The following is an 18,514-nucleotide window of genomic DNA, read 5'->3' as shown; positions in this document are numbered from 1 at the left end:
CGTTATGCTTTAATTTTATAACTTTACAGATTTGGTTCTTTTGGGTTTTGCTCCAAAAGGGCCAAATAACAATTCTAACCAAATTAAAAGACTGCAAAACAATCACCAACTTATATTTTATGTTAATTCACGCCTGTAGCCAACTGTTATGAGGCAGTGGCAGTGTAAGTATTCAACAATCAGCAATGTACGAAAAACCATTAAACATCACTATTGTGGTTGAAATTCCTTTCACATCATACCAGAATTTGGGGGAATCATTCTTTGGACAAGGAAGAGATTGTTACCATATAGGATTCAAAAAGTTCAGGATTAGTACAGGGAAAAGCACCTTTCTAAAGAACATTTTGTCCAGTTAAAGAGCAAGTAGTACAAGCCACAAGCAAAGGAAGATTAAAGAGAACGGTGTTGGTATATAAGTACCACTAACTGTTTGTTATAACCCTTAATTTCAAGGGTATATAATAGATGGGAAAAGTTGCTTCCCTATAATTTAGCATCACTGGAAATATAATTTCTTATTCTTTTGTTTTGTGCTTTCAGCATAATACTGGCAAGAGCTACCCTCGCTTTCAAAGAGTTTGACTATGGAAGTGATTTGAAGTTATTCAAGACACGGAGTGAAGTCCTGAAAAAAACCTAACTGCTAGTTGGTAGAAAGAGAACTGAGGGGAAGGCGGGAACCCAACTACACATGTGCAGAGGACGGTGGGAGGGAGGGTTCCCGCCAAATACATTCCTCAGCTTTGGAAGATTCCAAATGAAGCTCTGTGCAGGCGCAGAGCCCATAATGTGTGATGCACAGAGACCACGAAGAAGAACAATTCATTTCATTGCTTTTATGAACAAAAAACAAGATGCTTCCTCGATGGAGCTCCTCAAAAGCAAAACATTTTAACTTGGTCAAATGAGTTTGTCAAGCAAAAGTTAATGATGTTTTTTCTTCTCTGGGTAAGTAAAAAAACCCTCTTCAGAGACCTTAACAATCACTGAAAAAACATATATATGGCATGTTATGGTGAGGTTTCGCATGCCTCCCTAATGAAGTCTGGCCCCAAAGCATTTACAAACAAAACAAAAAGCCTAATCACAAAAAAAACATATCCTCACCCCTCCCCATCATCACATCCTGGAGAAAAACAACTTCCTCCCTACATGTGCAAGCAAAATATCCTTTGTCATGGCTAGAAGACATAACACAATTCAGATGGGACTGTAACTCAGTGGCAGAGCATATAGTTTATATGGAAAAGATCCCAGGTTTAGTCCTTGGCATCTCTAATTAAAAGGTTCAGGTCTGTAGCAGGATGGGGAAAACCTCTGCCTGAGGTCACAGAGAGCCTCTGGCAGTTAAGAATAGATAATACTGGACTAGAGGGACAAATAATCTGATCAGGTATAAGTCAGCTTCTTATAACGTTGGATGGGGTACATTTCTTCAAAAGCCCTCTCCACACAGCATTTCATTTTATAAAGAATGCTCAAGACATCTGGATCTTTTCTCCAGGTATCTCTGGTCCCTTTCCCTGCTTGTATGTACAAAGACTACTCTACTAAACAAAACTACATTACAGAGTAGAACCTTTAATAAACAGAACATGTTGCAAGCATAACTAGAGATGTTCAGTTTCTGAATATTTTGATGTCATGAAAAATAAACTTCTTTGCCAGGTTTTTCCCCCTCCAGAAACACCCCCCCCATTTTTTTGGGGGGGGGGGTTAATAGAAATATATATAATATTTATTTTCTTACCAAATTTGAACATTTACTGATTTTACAACACAAATGCATTAATTATAACTTAGCATATATAATTGTATTATTTGGCATTTCTGAAAATTAGAGCATTTTTAAAATTTAAACATTTTGAGGCCACATTTAGAGCAACCCATTCCCTCACACAAGTCCCACTGATGAATTCACCACTGGTTTTTGTTATTTCTTTATTTATTATTGCATTTATATCCCACCATTTTTCTCCAAGGAACCCAAGGCGGCATACATAATCCTCCTCCTCTTCATTTTATCCTCACAACAACAACCCTGTGAGGTAGGTGGGGTTGAGAGTCTGTGACTGGCCCAAAGTCACCCAGTGGGTTTCCATGGCCAAGTGGGGACTAGAAACCAGATCTCCCGACTCCCAGTCCAACACTTTTATATATATATAATTTTTATTAACACAAATTAAAATACATCAACATAAACAATCAATCAAAACAAGCTTAGAAAAACAAAAAATAAAACAAAGCTTATCTTTATTTATTTATTTAAGGATTTTTATGCCGCCATTCAGCCAAAAAAGGCTCTCACGGCGGCTTACAAAAGTATTTCTTGACAGTCCCTGCCCACAGGCTTACAATCTAAAAGACATGACACAAAAGGAAAAGGGATTGGGAGGGAGGAGGATGTTATCTATGTTATCTATTAACATTTGTAATTTGTCTGTTCATAATAAAACAATACAATACAATACAGTTGCTCCCCTTCACCCTTTGGGATCTATTCCTGCTTCCAAAATCTCATTACTTCTTCTGGTGGTGGTTTTCCACTTCCCTTAGAGAACACATATACTAGGAACTGTTTCCAAATTCCCTCAAATTCATTCTATTTGTTATGCCTCTTCTTACTTTTATATTACATGTCAATTTATCATTAATGGCAATATCCCAAATCTCCTTGTACCATTCTTCAACACGATAACAGTCCAACACTTTAGTCACTACATCACACTAGTTTTTGTTGCTGTTGTTATTGCTAGAGCTGTTCTAGCAAGCCAGTCTCAGAAGGCTAGTAGTCCTCTGAATGCTGGAGACCAGAGTGCCTTCTAAGAGATGCTCTAGTAGCTGCTGTGCAAGGTCTCTATGACCCTCTAAGTGTCAGTGCTGTTGCTGCTGCTGCAGACTGGAGTGAACTATATTTTAATAAGTGAATACAAAATGAGATTGATGACGCAGGTGGAGGGGAATTAAACTAAAATGAGGAACTGGTGGCACATGATGTTTAAACAAATCAAATCTATTCCACTGAAATAAAATAAAGATTAAATAAATTTACTTTAATTACTTTTAATGAAATTTTAATGAAATGATATTGGAGGCATAGGGGAGGGCATGTTTGAGGAAATGAAAACAATGAAAACTGATATTGAGATCTCTAATAACCAGGGCAATATGGAATTATTTTGGTACATGTGCAGCCTCTCACCAATGGATGTGGCCCTCAGGGCTGGATGTGGCCCTCAAGAGCTGAAAAGTTTATGCATCCCTGTTTTAGGGTAAAATACCATCCCGAGGTAGTATACATTAAAGAAAACATCCTATGCGTGTATACTTAGATGTAAGATCTACTCTGCTTAGTGGCGCATTTGTGTCCTTTATTTATTAAATTTACATACTGCCCAATTGGAAAATTCCCCTGGGAAGATTTTCACTGATAAAAAAAACCCCAAACAATAAAATAACCCAAACAATAAATACAACAATGAAAATATCAAAATAGTGAAACATTCAACATATTAAAGAGCAAGCAATAAAGTTAATAATCAGAGCAACAGATTAGGAGTTTAATGCCTGTGGGCGTCTAAATATATAATGTGAAGACCTCAGGTAGATCTCCCTGGGAAGGGTACTCCATGGGGGGGAGGGGCACTACACAGAAGGCTCTTTCCTCAAAGGCAATCATCGCACTACTGTGGGAGGAGGCACCGACAGAAAATAATCTAAAGATAATTTTAGCAGGAACATACCGGTAAAGGCACTCCTTCAGTAGACTGGTCCTAAGCTGCTTAAGGATTTAAAGGTCACCACCAACACTTTAAATCCAGCCCGGAAACTGACTGGCAACCAGTGAAACTTACTAGAGTAATATGTTCAAAATGGCCAGTCCCAGTAAGCAGTCTCATTGTTCTATTCTGTACTAGGCATGCATTGGATTGCAACCTTAAAAGCCTTAGTTCTATACAAGCAAATATGTGAATATACCCAATATCAGAAATAGCTACAAACCTCTACACCTTATCCTACCTCAGCTCAATATCTTAGTTATTGCCATATGAGAAGTGGGGGGGGGGGGAGCCTGAAAATAGAACCCACAAATTTTATAATAAACAAAATAAAGTATTATTTAGGCAGAAACAGTCTCATTCAGTACAATTGAAGCACATTTGGATATCAAATTAACTTTCATAGCACTGAAAATATTGAACTTTACAGTATACACAGAAACTATCATTCTTTAATGCTAGACACAATTTTAACTAAAAAAATCTTCAAGCTATATCAGCCCCCCCTCCCAACCTTTTTAGGTTGATGAGCACATTTTGAATTTTGCAGCTGTAGAAGGTGCTTTTACAACATGGATGCCTGGGGGGGTGGGGGTCAATCAAAAAATGGCTGAAATTCCATTGTGAGTTCTGGGGACCATTTGCCAGTCTTTGGTACAAAGCAACATATGCATGCAAGTGCAAATTTGGAAATTTCTAACAGTCCTATAATCTGACCCAAAAGAGAAATTAAAAAAAATCCAAGAACTTTATCTCATATTACACATTTTAGAAAAAAAAAAATTCAGAAGGAAAAGGTCCAAAGCCAGAACTGATTGATCTGGTTCGCACATCATGGTAGGAAACCATGGGTTATTTAACCATTATTTGCAGGGATGCAGGATATCCACCATGTGTAAGTTGTGACCACTTTCTGTAAGCAACCTCCAATCAACGCAATCAGAGGTTGTTAGCTTGACACACAAACCTATACCATTGGGTTGTTTAGGGGCTAAATAATCCAGGCGGTCCAAGGTTTGCACTGGAGTTAGTTTACAGAAAGTGGATACAGCTCGTGCACAGCAATGCATCTCTGCAAATCATGGCTTAAATAACCCACAATTTGCCACTGTGACATACAAACTGGTCCAATTTCTTCTTCTCACAATGTTACTCATGTAAATTGGTTTGGTTTTCTGTGAACTGTTTTGAGCAAGGGAAAACCATTACAAAAAGTACTTTAAATAAACAAATGGGCAATCATCCCAATTAACAGGTGTTGCAGCTAAGTCACCTTTCAAACTACATAAAATTGAGAGAAATTTTAGAGTATTTCCAGTTTTATATAGGGATCAGCAGTTCTGTTAAGACCATTTCCATAGAGTTCCTCCTTTTTCTACCTCCACATCTGTTCTGTGCTGGTTCCATCTGAAGTTTTATGTGAGGGGAGTTTATGGGGGGATCTATACTTATTTTTGTGCACATCTTTCATGAATGGGCACATTCCTTCATTAACTAGAGCATCTTTACTTTCATTTTAGAAATGTATACATTGAATTTTTGCACAGTTTTCAAATATGTGCTTTTCTCTCTCATGGAATGCACTGCAGGACCGAAAATTTACAGATTTCTGTCCATAAATTATGTTCGTTTCTGTGTTTGGTTTGGGAAATCTTTAAAAAAAAATCACATACCCTCAATTAAATAAATTTCTCACCCATCCCTAGTTCTATGTTGCACAATTTAATCTTGTAAAGCCTAATAAATTGTAATGGCATCCTACAGAGTCATTGAAAAAATATCAGAACATTGTGCATGCTTTACAGTTACATTTTGCAATGAACATGTAACTTGAAGCAATTTCCTCAATCAAAACCATTAAAGCAATTTTCTTGCATACTGTCCTTGAAGATTTGTAGAAAAGCTTTCACATTCACACTAAACTTTTAAAAATGTGTTGCGTTAGTACAGCCCCTCTTAATTTCCCATCAACACAAATGTCCTTCTCCCATCCCCTCCGCAAACTTCACAGTATCCTCCCCTAGTTCCCCCACTCTGCTGGTTGCTCTGAAGTCTCCTCCATCCAGAAACTCGTTAGGAGTTAATACTTTCTCATTAGTGCTCTCTCCGACTTCAGTACCTATCCATCCCCAGATTGCAGTGCATGTGTATAATACGTATCAGTGTGTAGTTGAGGATTTATATATAAGGGGAAAGAAAGTGTGTATTCAATCTTGAAGGTTGTTGGGAAATGGATATATACTAACAGTTTCAGGTTCTACTGAGCCAGGACTGGCCACATTAACATACCTATGTTAGCAAATAACCCTGTGGATAATCAAGGTCTTCACCATAAACTGCTTTTCACTCTTCTCTGTAATTTACATCTCATAGTATTTAATATTAAGAACTATCATTAGTTTCTGATTGCAAAGAATCCTGAAAAGCACACTAGTTGAATTTCAAAAATTGTACAGAAAAGAATGTAATCATATATTTAGATTGTAGTCATATTTCCAATGTTTTCTCCACAAGGTCTTAAATTCAGAGTACTTCAACAACCAAGAGAGCTAAGATTCTCAATTTAGAAGTGTTGCATAGTATTACATATTGGCATGCCTGTTTAACCTCATTAGATTATCAGTTTGGGTATACCACAATTTGTACTGTGTGAAAACACAAAGATGTGAAAAGGAGCTTGAAAAAATAGGATATGTATTAAATCCATTACTGTATCAATTATGCAAACTGCCACCTGAATTTTAAATAAGCTTTCAAATTAAATATGCCTAGATTTTAAACAAGGCAAAATTTTATAAAAATGAGAAATGGGTCAAAGGAGCATTTATCTGCAAATTGCTTCAAGTTAATATAAAATTGCATGCTCATTTTTTCTTGGATTGGTAAAAGTAGCACCAACTGAATTTTACGTAACTAGCAATTATAGACACTAAGAAATAAACAGTCATATTTAAATAACATGACATCACTTCCTGGATAAAGATAATCTTGCCACTGTGATCCACGTTCTGGTAACTTCCTCATTGAGTTATTGTAATGTGTTATAAGTGGGTCTGCCCCTCGGAATGGTTCAGAAACTTCAACACATCAAGAATTCAGCTGCTAGCATTCTGACTAGTTGACCAAGAATCTGAAGAAATGCTGCACTAATTCTCATGGAATTACATTCCCACTCACCCCCATCTCATTTCACTACTGAGCTCAATTCAATGTGCTACAAATATCTTGGGCTCCAAATATCTGAAGAAACACCTCTTCCTGTATCATCATGTCTGTACATTAAGATCTTCAGAGACCCTACTCCGAGCACCATCAGTGAAAAGAAATACATGATGGTGCCTCAACTGTGGAATGCCCTCTGGAAGGAGATATATTTTCTTTTCAGCACCACATGAAAACATTCATTTTTTACCCAGACATTTTAAATAATGATGTTTTTAAAAATAAAAATCATTTTTAAAATCATTTGTTGCTTTGTTTGCTGGTTGAATAGTTTTTATGCCTCTCATATAATTTTATTGCTGTTATCATACTGCAGTTGTCATCTTATAATATTATGCACACTGCCCTAGGTTCCCTTGTGAATGAAAGCTAGTTTATACAGTTTAAAAACAAATAAAAATAAATCATGAATTCAGTTGAATATGATATGCAGAGAGAGAGAGAGAGAGGGAGAGGGAGAGAGAGAGAGAGAGAGAGAGAGAGAGAGAGAGAGAGAGAGAGAGAATATAACCCTGACTGAACACTGGCTAGAACTCATTTGAATCACCTGAGGTTTTTCTTCAGGGAGTCAAAGGCTCCTGGCCAGGATCCTTAGAGCTCTCATTCTTTCACAATGGAAAGGGCATGCATGGCATATTATAGACAAGTTGTTATTGCTACCTACCAAACACCTGATATATTCTGCTTCACTGTCTATCTTTTAACTTGTAAATTCAAATATCCTCTAATAAAAATATTAATCTATTCTGACCCACAAAAAGAAAATGCAATCACTCAATCACCTATTGTGACCAATTTCCATGACACTTTGTAGATAAAATTGCTGGTAACCATGCTGATGTGGATGCCATAGTTCAGCCTTCCCCAAACTGTTGCCCTCCAGACGTTTTGGATTACAATCTCTTTAGCTCCAGCCAGCATGGCCAATAGTCGGAAACCTCGGGAGTTGTAGTACAAAGCATCTAAAAGGCACCAGCTTCGGAAAGGCTGTCATAGTTGGCATTGGTTACAGAGACTGCTTTCGTCACCATGGTGTACAATGTACACTAGGGTTAGGGTAGGGGAACATGTCCCTGTTGGTTCTGCTGGACTTTTCTCCAGCTTTCAATAACATCAACCATGGTATCCTTCTTGGACAGAACTTGAAGGCACAATTTTATGGAAGCTCTGTTCTTCTTGGAGGGCCGATTTCAGATGGTAATGTTGGAGGACCTCTCAACACCATTGATATTGGCCTATGGTGTGCCTTGCAGTTCTATCTTGTCCCCCATGCTATTTAACATATTCACAGATCCACTACGAAAAGTCATCCAGAATTTCAAGGTTTGATGCCACCAGTATGGCAATTATGCCCATCTCTCTTGCTCATTTCCATCTAAATCCAAGGAAACTTCAAGTTCTAAATCAGTGCCTAATGTTGGTAATGGACTGGATGAGGTCAAATAAATGGAAGCTTAATCCAGACAAGAAAGAGGTATTCCTGTTTGGTCAAAAGGTAGATCAGGTAATAAGGTCTCAAGCTGTCTTGGATGGACTTAGCCTCCTTGAATAATCAGGCTCACTTTGGATGTACTCCTGGACTTAATCCTGAACCTGAATATCCAACTTTTAGCAGCGGCCAGGAATGTGTTTGCATACCGAAGATGAATGGATCAACTCTATCTGTTCCTGGAGTTGGCAGATCCATCCACAATTGTCACAGGCCTTAGTTACATTCCATTTGAACTATTATAATGCATTCCACATGGGGCTGCCTTTGAAAAATATTTGTAAACTTCAGCTAGTCCAGAATACTGCACTCAGACTATTGACCAGGACCAGTTACAATATAACTGCCAAGAGCTTCACATGCTACCAGTCCATTTCCAAGCATAATTCAAAGTATTAGTTATAACTAAAATCCTACATGACTTGGGTCCAGACTATCTGAAAGATCACATTCTTGCATATAAGCCTGACCAAGTTTTAAGATCATTGGGGGAGATTCTTCTTTTTGTCCCACCACCATCAAAGGCACATTTGGCAGAAATTCAAGGAAACAACCCTCTTGATGGTTGTTCTCTGACTTTAGAACTCCCTGCCAAGGGTGTGGGCAAGGCTAGCTCCATCCTTGTTGTCCTTTGACTGGCAGGCAAATATGTTTTTATTCAGACAGTCTTTTGGCTTTCAAGCCAACTTGTTTCCTGAAGTATGTTTAACTGGTGGGTGTTGTATTCCTTGCTTATGGGTGTGTTTTAATTTATTTGCTTTTGTTTTTATTCTAATTTTGTGTTCTACCCTGTATTTTATTATTCTTAGCCAGTTAAGCGCTCTTCATAATGGAAAGGGAAGATATAAATGTAATAAAAGAAGCAAACAAAAACATTTGCCAGGAAAAATGTGACCATTCGTTCTCTTGAATCTTTCTGTGGCCTTTGATCATATCAACATATCATATCATTTCTGAACTGCTTTTGTGGGCTTGAGGCACTACATTGGTTCCACTCATACCTCTGAGGAAGACACAAGGAGGTCATAGTAAGAGACTGCTGCTCCTCTTCATTGGATATATTCTAAGGCATTCCATAAGGTTTGGGTTCTTTCCCTTGCTAAACTACATGAAACTGCTGGGTGCAATTATTTGGAGACTGGCTTGAGGTGTCATCAGAATGCTAATGACATCCACTTCTGCATCTTTTTGACCTGATTCAGGTATGGCAATTAATTCCTCGAATGACTTCCTAAAACCAGTGACTGACCGAAAGAGTAAACAAACTGAATTTCAACCCAGATACGGCAGATGTTTATGGTAAGTAGGTGGTCTGTGTGATCAGGAGATATTATGTATCACCTGTGTTGGATGAGGACAAACTCTCCTTTAAGGATCAGGTATGCCATTTGGGGAAACAGTCTTGGATTTCCAGGAGGCAGTAGTCATTCAAAGTGCTTTTTACCATTTTCAGCTGGCTTACTGACAGCACCCTTTCCTGAGAGACCGGCACCGTGCCACAGCTGTACATGCCTTGGTAATTACTAGATTGCATTATTTTAATGATATCTACATGGAGCAGCCCTTAGTGACAGTTCAGAATTAGTCAAGAAATGGCAGCATAATGTCTAACTGGGGTTAGTCACTGATACCGTATTCTTCCAGAGTTGAGTGCTTCTCTAGCTGCTGATTCACTTGGGGACTGAATTCATAGCAGTTTTGACCTTTAAAGCCCCAACAGCCTGGGTGTGGAATATCTTAGAAAACACTTTTACTAGCCTCACTTGCTATTAAGATCTCGAGATGGGGCCTTGCTATAGTTATCTTCCAGGTGAATAAGATGTTGGCATCCACTAGTGGCATCTCTTGTATCTAATATCTCTCTTAAACACTCTCTTCAAAGCAGCTTATTATCATTTTGTTTTAACAATATTCCTTGGTGGAATACTTTCGATCTCTATGGGTTTTTTCCTTTGGTTATCCTTTTAAACAATAATTTAATAGACCTCAACTGTTTTCACAATAGTTTTTAGTATTTCATTGTAAGTCATCTTTGACCATTCAGGTGGAAAAGCAAGATAAAATAGATTAAAAACCGTAACACTACATGAAAGTTAGTTCTTAAGCCATATAAAATTTAATTGCTTTTAACTTTCATCTATACAAAATATAAATCCCACAATTTCTCTCTTCAAAGATAAGCATGACCGTACAACCATTTTATTTACACCAACAAAAGGGCATATTTGGCTAGACTGTATGGACTGCATGAAGAATCTTTTAAAACTGGAATTATAGCATATAGATTCAGCTGTTTGAGTTCTAAAAAGTCCTGAGGCCCTCTACTGTGCATTGCTCAGCCTATTAATTTTAAAGCAGACTTTCATGTCAGCTGGCATTATATCAGGCCACATTTGGTTTTTACAGAGTTTTCATCAGGAACACACATTTAGAATTTGTCTCTCTTACCACTGAAACAGTCAAGACCTGGAAAAAGATTCCTGGTCACTATAGTGCCCAGAAACATGAAATGTTCTCTCAAGTCCAACTATGGCCTCTCCTGGACAGCGATAGCTTGACCACGGTGGTACAGGCATTGGTAACCTCAAGATTGGATTACTGCAACGTGCTCTATGTGGGGCTGCCCTTGAAGCTGCTCCGGAAGCTGGAGCTAGTGCAGAATGCTGCAGCTCGGCTGTTGTCTGGCGCTGCCCCTTTCCAACATGTAATTCCTCCGCTGAGGGAACTGTACTGGCTGCCTATTCGCTACCGGGCCAGGTTTAAGGTTCTTGTACTTGTGTACAAAGTCCTAAACAACTTGGGACTAGGATACCTGAGAGAGCGCCTTCTCCCTTACCAACCTGCCCGGTCACTGAGGTTATCCAAGGGCCTGCTCCTGGTAGTTCCACCTAGATCCATCCTCCGATTGGAATCCACCAGGGGAAGAGCCTTCAGCGTGGTGGCGCCCCTCCTGTGGAATTCCCTGCCTCTGGAGGTCAGGCAGGCGCCAATCTTGTACTCCTTTCTGAAAACATCTTTATTCCAAGAAGCCTTTCTTTAACATGCAGCCTTGGATTTCTGTTTTTGCTTCTTTTAAATTTTGTTTTAACTGTTTTATTCTGTTTTTATTTTCATTTTACCTTGTACACCGCTCCGAAATTTTTCAATGGGGAGCGGTATATAAATATTCTAAATAAATAAATAAATAAGTCCATGTATGGCTGGGATCTACAAAACTGATCAGAGATAGTAACATTTTAAATATATTCTAAGCCCTAACAGAACTCTTTAATGTGCTCCCAAACATGCTCTCCCATGCTAAAGATTTGCAAGGTCACCACTGGAGCTGCAATAAGGCATCTCACAGATAATCCACAAATTCTAGTCACTTTTTATTGTTTTAGATTTAATAAATGCAATAAGCAACATTTAAGAAGCATTTAGTCATGCCCTGAACTGAAGAAACAAGAATTACTCTGTACAGCACCATGTACATTGATGGTGCTATATAAATAAATAATAATAATAATAATAAAGCATATACTGCAGTTCAATTACTGATTCTGCTTCTTGAGATAGCATCTACGTAGGGTACAGAACTTAACTCCTGATCTTCTTGCCTAGCAAAACAATAAGCACACACACTGAACAAAACAGCCATATGCATTTATGGCATGCAATGAAGCTTTGAGTCCTAGGCCAAAGAAGAAAAGCAAAGAGGAAAACAGGAAACATTGGACAAAACATTCTGAATTGTTATTTTGTTTGCAAACAAACATGACAAAACAAATTTCACCTGATTTCAAACTCAGTATCCTTTTCTGAACAACATGGAAGAGATACGAGGTCAGAAAAAGACTTCTTCCTTTCATCGCATACCTAGGAACTGTTCTATTATCAACTCACAGTATAATGCATATATTTTGAAATGCTTTAGATAAATCTGAGAAGCATCTGACCACACAATACCTACAACAAAATTATTTGCCACTTTTGTCTTGGTAAACAACAGGGAGGTAAAAGTGTGTTTTATTCTGGGGACATCAGCTTCCACTGAAGAAACCAATGTTCTGAAAACATTATATAAACTACTACTAGTTCAGATCCCACAGCAGATTGTGATTTAACAAACCAAGAAGTGTTATATGAAGCCAAAAGCACAAAAGAAGTAAGGAGCGCGCACACACGTAAGTCATTCCATATCTTCCAAAATATGGTGTGAGAATGTGTTGTCTGAATGCTGCCACAGGATAGCATCTCCTAGACCAGCCTTTCCCAACCTGGCCCCCTCCAGATGTTTTGGAATACAATTCTAGTGGATTCTGAGAATTGTAGTCCAACACATACGGAGGCACCTGGTTGCGAATGGCCGATATAGAGCCTAGTGCCTATGATGACTTTCTGGGTTCTTGGTCCAGTAAGAAACTCACAATAATAATAGTCATCAGTCCACATATTTTAGCTAGCTACCGTATGAGCCTTCCCTGAGTCCTGAAACACACACACTTAGAACTCCAGAGAGGGGAGGGATTTCTCCCCGCGCCTGCCTGAAATGAGCAAGACACCCACCCATCCTTCTTCACCCAGTTGTCGGCGAAGCACAGATAATTTGAGTGAGAAGTTCCTTACATTCTCCTTGTCCACAAATGAGATTGTCAGGAAGAGATTCCTGGACACTGATTTCAACCACATTTTTAAAATCCTGTCCATAGTTCCTGATAGGACACTTCACAATATAAAACAATGATCACTCATTTGGAGCATATCAAAGTCTTCAGGGCTCATCATGCAAATTTCAAACCTTAAGAGACTTAGGAGTCATAGTACTCACACTGAAATAAACAGATTGGTATATTTTTAACCTATGAAGTAATTTACGTTCATATTTTGGACAAGATATTTATGTTCACTTTTTGGGCAAGGTAACTACCAAGGTCTTGATGTGACAGATATCCAGGTGATCAGATTTAGATAAACAAATCTTGACAACAAAACTGTAGCTTCCTGCATGACCCCTTATCAATCAATCTTCTACATTCATGTTAAAAACGTTAGTTGATACAATTAACCTAACTTATACTGTGATGCTTTGGCTACTGGGCAGTATAGAAATTAAAGAAATAAAATAAAACAGGACTTCTTGGTTCTTTTTAAAGAAACCAATGTAAATCTCTCCAGGGCTAAATAAAAACAAGCAGCTCAAAGCTAGTTTACACATTTAATATTCAGAGGTTGAATTTACTTTACTCTACAGGAACAAGGAATTGCAGGTTCTTTCAGCCACTTTTTCTTTAGTATTTCTCTGCCATTCACAGGTTCCTGTGTTTTTCTCAGAAAGGGCTGTAAAACTTTTGTTCCGTCATGCTAATTGCAGCCCACCTGCCAGGCATGTCTGCTGAACAGCAGTTCAATAAACCTTGATTTCTGTGCATCTGGAAGGCCACAATGCATGGGTGATGGGTTGCATTCAACGTGGTCATATTTTATGTCGGCTTGCTTGAAGGAATTGTGGGTAATGTTGCACATGACATGGAATAATGGGGGAATGTGCAAGTAACTAACATCTTTTTTCTCTGCTTTTGGGACCTAAACTGAAGAAAGACCTGAAGTAGGAGGAAGACACCCACGTGCCAAGAGCAAAGATGTTTATATTCCTTCTTAGCATAAAGCCATAGAAGCAAAGCAAAGTGTACAAGTCACTAGCAGGTACTCTACCACAATTCTCACATCATGTGTGAAGCAATGCAAGAGTTCTATTGAGATATAACTCTGCTATTGTTTACATGGATTACTTATCCAGGGATTATAAAGAGGAGGAAAGCTTTCCATCCTGCCACATGCTGCTGAATCATATTCAGTTTTTTTCAACCTCCCATTCACCTCTTGAAAGTAAAAACAGATCAGAGGCTGGGAATGCATTTAGGGGCTATTATCCAAGGATCACTGTACAAACATAAAGATAGCAGTGCTCTTTTTAAGATATCAAGAGACAGGCATTAAGGCTAGTTAGTCCTAGGTTAGTTTTAGAAAAGTTATGACAACACAAACAGAAGAGGTAAATTAATATATTTCACAGAAAATGCATATACAGGCTAATCTACTGATGCAAATTTAGAAAAATAGATGGGACAACAGAATGTCACATATTCTTAAAGTGATGTAGCTATTTGTTGTGGTAACAGCAGTCCTAAAACAACATGAGAGCAAGCAGGCTCACATGGGCACAAGATAAATAAAAACTCCTTAATAAGTAAGGAATTCTCAGTGACTCCCCAAACTATCAACCACAGCATGCAGATGGCACAAGCTTCATTTTCCCAATCAGCAAGTCGAAATAATACAAAAACTGGATACTGCTATGTATTTCTCAAGAATGGTCTATCTCCTTTTAATTGGAACCCTGAACTTCAGTATTAGGAGTCTACATTAGACTCAAGGGCTGCCTAGATGGCGCCGGGTTGCCACCACGTTTAAAGACACTGCACACTTCCTCTGCTGTGGGGTGGCAGAAGATAATCCTGACACAGAGAAAGCGTGGGGTTTCCAGTGGCCATTCAGCCCGCCAGGCCTGCCCCATGCCCTGGGAGATGGCAACCAATCTGAGGTTCTATCCACCCAAGAACACCTCCGCTGTGATGCAAGGTTAGATGGCAATTTAAAAAGGCCCTGACTTTTTTTAACTCACAGCGCCACCGTGCACCCACCACGGGGCTTTCAGATCATCTAGGCAGCCCCTCCATCTTCTAATGCACTAAGATGGCACATTGTTTTAACTGTTTTACTGCTTTTAAATTATACATTGTTTTAACTTGGTTCATGGTTTAATTTGTTTTTAGCTGTGTATATTTATTGTTTTATACTGTATGCTTTTATCTGTATGCTGCCCTGAGATCTTAATGATATAGGGCGGGATACAAATGTTTTAAATAAATAATAAATAAATAAATAATGCAACTTTGGCCTTTTCTATACCTAGGAAAATGGAGGGATCGTCTCTGCCTGCTCCTGGGATCCCCTGTGTGTCATTTGGGTGCAGTGGGACGATCCCGGGGGGGGGGGGGGGGGTGAAGGCAGGTGTAGAAATGGCCTTAGTCCCAACTGAGATGTTGCTACAGTAGCATAGGAACTGGTTTCCTGTGATCCAGTCCTACATTGCTCCAGTAATGTCCAGAAGAACTACATGCATAGGGTGAATAACATGGATATCATCTGGCCAACAATCAGAACTGAATGCTAGACTGAAAGCAAAGTGAATTCTATAATAGGCTTTCACCTTGGTATTCAGTTATCCTTTGTATTGCATACTATTTGGCCAGTTTATTCAGCATTATCTTATTCTCTTGTGAAAACAGATCATTTTAATGTATGTATCCCAAGTATTCTGCCATTAAGATAAAATACCTAAGTATTTGCCATACAAAGGATTTGGCAGCCATAACATGCAGCACTCTTAATCCTATTAAATATACCCACTCGGTGTTGTATCTAAAATGTAAACACTGTTAACATATTAATAGATCATTGTAAAATTGCCCTGGGAATGCAGAACTGAAGGGAAGCACATTCTGGCCTCTATCACTGGTAAGGGGACTACAGGCTAGTAAGAGGTTTCATTTCTTGCCTCAAGAGGAAAAATATCATGGCAAAGGGGAGACTGGCTTGGCCCCATCCACTGGCCAAAGAAGGCACAGCTGTAGAGAGCTTGTCTTCCCACTTCCACCCAGAAAGAACACTCTGTTCCAACTAGATGCCCAAGGACTGCAGAGCTGAAGAGAAGCACTCTGACCTCTGCCTTCTGTATGTACGTATATATTATTTTGATCTCTCTGTGTATTATGCCTTGGGATTATTTGATTGAAAGGCAGAATATAAATGTTCTAAGTAAATAAACAACAAAGTAAAACCAAGCAATGAAATAATTGCTCTACTGTATACTAGCTAATTGTTCTATATTTACACAACAGATCAACAATTCATATACAGCATATTTTGATACAAGCTTGTATATTTTCATTTCTCCTGTACACAAAAAAGAAATGCCTGTAACTGAATTATGAAACATCTTCTATGACAACTATAGGAAGCATCCAAAGGTCGCTCAAAACTGTCACTATGATGAGAATTATAACCACCACTTTATCTTAAGGACTACATTCAGTCATATTTGAAGTCAGTTTGCCTATAGGGACAGGCAGGCAACAAGCTCAGGCAGTGATGGACTATTTCTAAGCAGATCACTGACAACACAGAATCAATTTGCAAGCAGAGAGTAGGAGGGAACAGGATGCCTTTGGGAAGACTGCTGGAATTTACATATTGCTAGCTATATCAACGCACAAAGCTCAAATGCTGTTAACAGCCCCATCTGCAGCCAGCAGACGGTAAATAATGAACCTGCAGCAGGGTAAGCTGTACAAAACAAGTCTAGGGGGTGGAGAGAGCAACATACCTGCCAATAATCCATCAGCTGCTTGTTGTTCTTATGCCCCCCTCTCCCTTTCCCCCATGTGTCAAGACTGCCTCAGGAAACAGCTCACCAGAGCCGCCACCCCCACCCCCATGAGCCTTACGAGTTCTCCTTTTCCCATACAATAACAACAACATGACTCCAGCGCTTCTATAGTGGAGCCTGTGGTTTCCTTACACTGCCTGCTTGCTTTTTATCATTTTTTTACCAGGCTCCATTCCCTGCTATTCTTTTCACCATTCAAAGCTAACGCCAAATTATTTCAATTTAGAAGGGTAATAACGCCCATCTCCATGGATAAGTGATAAACCTAGGCGGGAGGGGGAGGGCAGAGAGAAACACTGTAGCGGTTGGATCCTGCTTTGTCAGCCACCGATTCATTTACAGAGCTGGAAAGAGGAGCAAAGCACTAACCCAGGAAGGGGGGGAAAGGCCCTTGCAGGGAGGAAAAGAATTAATCTGGCAGGCAAATCCTTACATCTTTATCCCAGAAGACTCACTGAATGGAACAGGGCTGACTCCCCCAGTGATTGCAGCACTGATCCTGCCCATGTTTACTCAGAAGTAGGACCCAGCGTGCTCAATGGGGCTTTTCCCCAGAGCAGTGTGCATGGGCTCTTAGCCTTTGGGTATGTGGAGTGTTCCCCATTCCGTATTTTTAAGACACGGGGTGGCTGCTGCCACAGAGATACGTGGACGCCTTCCTTAGCTCTCCCCTCCCTCTAAAATCAAGGAAGGATTCCCAGAAAGGCGCCCCCTCTCCCTCCCTCCCACCCCATCCTCGACTCCCAGGCTCCATTTACTCCCATTCTGAAATCACACATTAGGATTTGGGGGAAGGAAACAGACACGGCGGAGGAGGGCGGCAAGGGAGGCGCTCGCTATGCGGCCCCCACCCCGTTCCCTCCCGGGGCCCCTCCATTACCTCGGGTGAGATCGAGGGGGACGTTCTCCTCGCCGCTGTCGTTCCGGCCTGTGCGGGGAATGTGAGAAAAGAAAAGGAGATTTGGTTAGAGATGGGAGGAGAGAGCCGAGTCGAGGGCTGGCCGTGGAGCGGCCGGCTGAGGCGGGAGTGAGGCCACCGGGAGACCCGCCGCCGCCTTCCCCGCCCTTCCCTTCCCTTCCCGGCCCTAAGCCGAGCCCAGGTTCTCCTCACCTCGGATACGGAGGTGCCTCAGCGAGCGGGCGCGGAGACTCACCGCCATGTTTACAGACCCGCAGTCACAACACCGGAAACCTCGCCCGATCTCGCGAGAGCGGGGAGGAAGCCGCTTGCTTAGTTACTCGCTCGAGGCCCGCCTCGCCTCGCCTCCCTCAGGAGAGCCGAAAAGGGCTCTCGGAGCGGATGCTGAGGGGGAAAGAGGGGCCGGCGGGCGGCGGCGAAGACGACGACACCCGGTGTTGGGCGGCGAATAAGGAGCTCGCCCGTTATGGAGGCGGGAGGGGCGGCCGAGCCACCGTGTGTGTAGGGCGGCTATGAGGAGGAGGAAGAAGACTGTAAACAGTGGGGTCCCACAGGGATCTGTGTTGGGACCAGCGCTTTCCAACTTGTTCATACATGATCTAGGATTAGGG

General features: G+C 40.3%; 1 protein-coding gene across 3 annotated transcripts in view; it reads right to left on the bottom strand.

The window, feature by feature from the left end:
* Window positions 1–18,161, bottom strand: part of RICTOR (RPTOR independent companion of MTOR complex 2) — an 84,455-nt gene extending 66,294 nt beyond the window's left edge. For all 3 annotated transcript variants that reach the window (XM_063128132.1, XM_063128133.1, XM_063128135.1), the window contains exons 1-2: window positions 18,096–18,161; window positions 17,865–17,912 (exon numbers count right to left, since the gene is read on the bottom strand). In XM_063128132.1, the coding sequence (XP_062984202.1) occupies window positions 17,865–17,912; window positions 18,096–18,144 (97 nt within the window). In that variant the 5' untranslated portion in view covers window positions 18,145–18,161. The remainder of the gene's footprint in view (window positions 1–17,864; window positions 17,913–18,095) is intronic.
* Between the last annotated feature and the right edge of the window lie 353 nt (window positions 18,162–18,514).

The sequence above is a fragment of the Elgaria multicarinata genome, chromosome 6 (genome assembly GCF_023053635.1).
Source record: "Elgaria multicarinata webbii isolate HBS135686 ecotype San Diego chromosome 6, rElgMul1.1.pri, whole genome shotgun sequence".
Classification (NCBI taxonomy): domain Eukaryota; kingdom Metazoa; phylum Chordata; class Lepidosauria; order Squamata; family Anguidae; genus Elgaria; species Elgaria multicarinata.
Note: the sequence above shows the minus strand (reverse complement) of the source record. Positions and strands in the feature narration are given on the sequence as shown.